Below are 3,481 nucleotides of genomic sequence, written 5' to 3'. Positions count from 1 at the left end.
TAGTCTAGTCTATAGTCTAGTCTATAGTCTAGTCTATAGTCTAGTCTGTAGTCTAGTCTATAGTCTAGTCTATAGTCTAGTCTATAGTCTAGTCTATAGTCTAGTCCAGCCTATAATCCAGTCTCTAGTCAAGTCTATAGTATAGTCTATAGTATAGTCTATAGTATAGTCTATAGTATAGTCTATAGTATAGTCTATAGTATAGTCTATAGTCTAGTATATAGTCTAGTCTATAGTCAATTTTATAGTCTATTCCGCAGTCATGTCTATAGTCTAGTCTTAAGTGTAGTATGTAGTCTAGTTTATAGGCTAGTCTATAGTCTAGCCTATAGTCTAGTCTATAGTCTAGTATATAGTCTAGTCTATATTTATATATATTTATTTATAGTCTAGTCTATAATCTAACCTATAGTCTAATCTATAGTAAAGTCAATAGTCCAGTCTATAGACTATTCAATAGTCTAGTTAATAGTACAGACTATAGTCTATAGTCTCGGCTATAGTCTAGTATATAGTCTGGTCTAAAGTCTTTTCTAGTCTATGATCCAGTCTACAGTCTAGTCTATAGCTTAGTCTATAGTCTAGTCTTTATTCTAGTCTATAGTCTTGTCTTTAGTCTAGTCTTTAATCTGGTCTATAGCCTAATATATAGTCTAGTCTATAGTCTAGTCTGTAGTCTAATATACAGTCTATTGTATAATCTAGTCTATTGTCTAGTCTATAGTATAGTCTATGGTCAAGTCTATAGTCTAGTCTATTATATAATCTAAAATAGTCTATACTCTATAGACTACACAGCAGACTCTACATATAGTATTGACTTTCATAATTATATGGAAACTCAAGAGAATTTTCCAAACAACTCCCTTTCTTATAGATACGCACAATATGCATAGCTCGTGATAGTCAACGAGCCGTGGTGGGCTGTGAGGATACCAGGGCCTTAATCTATGACATGCACACGGGTCGATTAATCAGATCGATGCCACCAAATCCTGGACCTGTAACAGCTCTATATGCCATGGACAATGATGATTTCCTTGTAACAGTGGGAGGCAATAAGATCACATTCTATTCGTTCCGAAATGAGGAACTATATGTTCATCCCTATTCGCACAACCAGAGAAGGAAACGTTCTTTAAAGAGAGCCACACAATCACAGAGATCACCATCGACCACACTACCACCAATAACATGTTTCGATGTTTCACGCGATTCACAATTGGTGGCTATAGCTTCGGGTCGTCATGTTCATATAATGCAAATTAATACACCCGAATATCAGACAACATTTGATGGTCATGTTGCTCCGGTAACTTGTTTAAATTTTGCACCTAATGGTGAATATTTGGTAACGGGCAGTGATGATCGTATGGTTCATGTTTGGAGTCTGGCCATGGGATCTATAGCGAACACCTTTAAAGGTCATGTGGCTCCGATTTGCAGTGTAGTGGTTTTAATGGACTCCAGACGTGTCATGTCCTCTGATCGTGATGGCATGATATATGTTTGGATGGCTGATGGCGGCAATCTTTTACAGACCCTTCAAGGACCTTATAAATCTCTAGCGGCTACCAATAATATGAAATTTGCCATCTCAACAAATGGTGAAAATGTTTTGAAAATCTTTTCACTTACACGCGAAGATGAAAAGTACTCCGTTTCCCATTCAGATGAAATCACTTGCTTTACCATAACAGCCGATAGTTTGTTTATAATAACGGGATCACGTGATATGTCGTTGAAAGTGTGGCAAGCTACAGGCGGTAAGTTGGCCCAAGTTCTAGTGGGTCATTCAGATGCTGTTACTTGTGCTGCAGTGTCGGTGACAAATAAATCACAAGTTACTTCCGGTTCGAAGGATACAAACTTGATTATTTGGGATTTACATACTGGCGAAGAGATTCACACTCTGGCGGGACATTTGGGACCTGTTATTGGAGTCAAAGTCTCGGCAGACGGTTCAACGGCCGTCTCAGGCAGTGATGATAAAACCTTAATTGTTTGGGAAACTAAACGTGGTTTAGCATTGACTTCTCTTCAACTACATGTACCATTTCCCCGTTTTGATATTAGTATGGATTGTTCCCGAATTTTAGTACAGCTAGTGGATAGTTTCAATCTCCCAGTCATTTGTTTACACAATACGCCAGCCCAGTATATTAAGCTGCCAACATACTCAGCGCCTGCCCGAGATGTCGAAGGTAATGAATTGTTATTTTAATATTATATTAAAAAGAAGATCATTTTTTTTATACAAATAAACATCATTGATACTAAGTTTTCACTAAAGATCAGTTAATTCAGTTATTTTAGTCTAGTGACAATAGTTTCCAATACATTATCCAATGTTTCTCTCCATTTTATTTTCCAGATCTTCGACCACAAGGTCCCAAACGTCAAATGAAACGCTTGCTCAAGAAGGAAGTATCTCTAGATACCTATACATGGCAAAAGAAATATGGACATCTAACATCCTCGGTAATGATGGCACAGGTCGATGAAAGACTCAAACGACGTTTTTCAGTTTCGGCCAGTATGGAGGAAATTTCTAAAATAGCCGAAATGAAAACCATAACCTCACAAACGAATCTGGGGCCCGAGCAGGCCGCCCTAGCACAATCACAACATTTCGATCAATTAGAAGCTTTGTGGAATAAACGATCACCGCCCCGTAGAAGACACAATGCGGTAAGTTGTCATGTCAAAAGCTTTTCTGTACAGTCACTATAAACTAAACACTTGCAAAAGCTTTCAAATACTCAAAAAAAGGTAAAAGCTTTGTAGTAACTAGTAGTTATGATAAACAATAAATGCATTTCAAAATAACGTAAAAATATCTAAATAAGTTAAAATGTTTGTTTGATATATAATAAACATTTAGAAGCACTCATTAGGAGTGATTTTTTGGAGTAAACAAAATATTTAAGACAAATTTAAGAAAATGTTTTAATGTTACTTGTCTGTTTCTTTTTTTTAAGTTTTAATTTTAAGTTTTACTTGTAATTGTTTTACTTGTCCAAATGCCACAAAGCTTTCACCATAAGATTTGTTTGAAAAAAACAAAATTAAATAATGGTAGTTAAATTGTATAATCATTATTATTAACAATAATTGAAATGCTTTTATGGATCTACTAACAAAAAGCAAAAAAAAAATATATGAAGCATCAAGGTGAAGTCAAGCATACGAGTAGCTACGAGTAATTTATTCACTGAAATTAGCGATTAAATTTAATTGAAATAGCACTAGAACCAGAAAAGACTCAGAACAGAACTAGAACAAAACCAGAACAGAACCAGAACAGAACCAGAACCAGAACAGAACCAGAACAGAACCAGAACAGAACCAGAACAGAACCAGAACCAGAACCAGAACAAAACCAGAACAGAACCAGAACAGAACCAGAACAGAACCAGAACAGAACCAGAACAGAACCAGAACAGAACCAGAACAGAACCAGAACCAGAACCAGAACAGA

General features: G+C 36.1%; 1 protein-coding gene across 1 annotated transcript in view; it reads left to right on the top strand.

Moving 5' to 3' along the window:
* LOC111682943 (protein qui-1) overlaps nucleotides 1-3,481 on the top strand; it is a 122,500-nt gene that overhangs the window by 110,489 nt on the left and 8,530 nt on the right. Inside the window, exons 16-17 of the mRNA XM_046954107.1 lie at nucleotides 878-2,204; nucleotides 2,375-2,691. Of these exons, the coding sequence (XP_046810063.1) occupies nucleotides 878-2,204; nucleotides 2,375-2,691 (1,644 nt within the window). The remainder of the gene's footprint in view (nucleotides 1-877; nucleotides 2,205-2,374; nucleotides 2,692-3,481) is intronic.

The sequence above is a fragment of the Lucilia cuprina genome, chromosome 6 (genome assembly GCF_022045245.1).
Source record: "Lucilia cuprina isolate Lc7/37 chromosome 6, ASM2204524v1, whole genome shotgun sequence".
Classification (NCBI taxonomy): Eukaryota; Metazoa; Arthropoda; class Insecta; order Diptera; family Calliphoridae; genus Lucilia; species Lucilia cuprina.
Note: the sequence above shows the minus strand (reverse complement) of the source record. Positions and strands in the feature narration are given on the sequence as shown.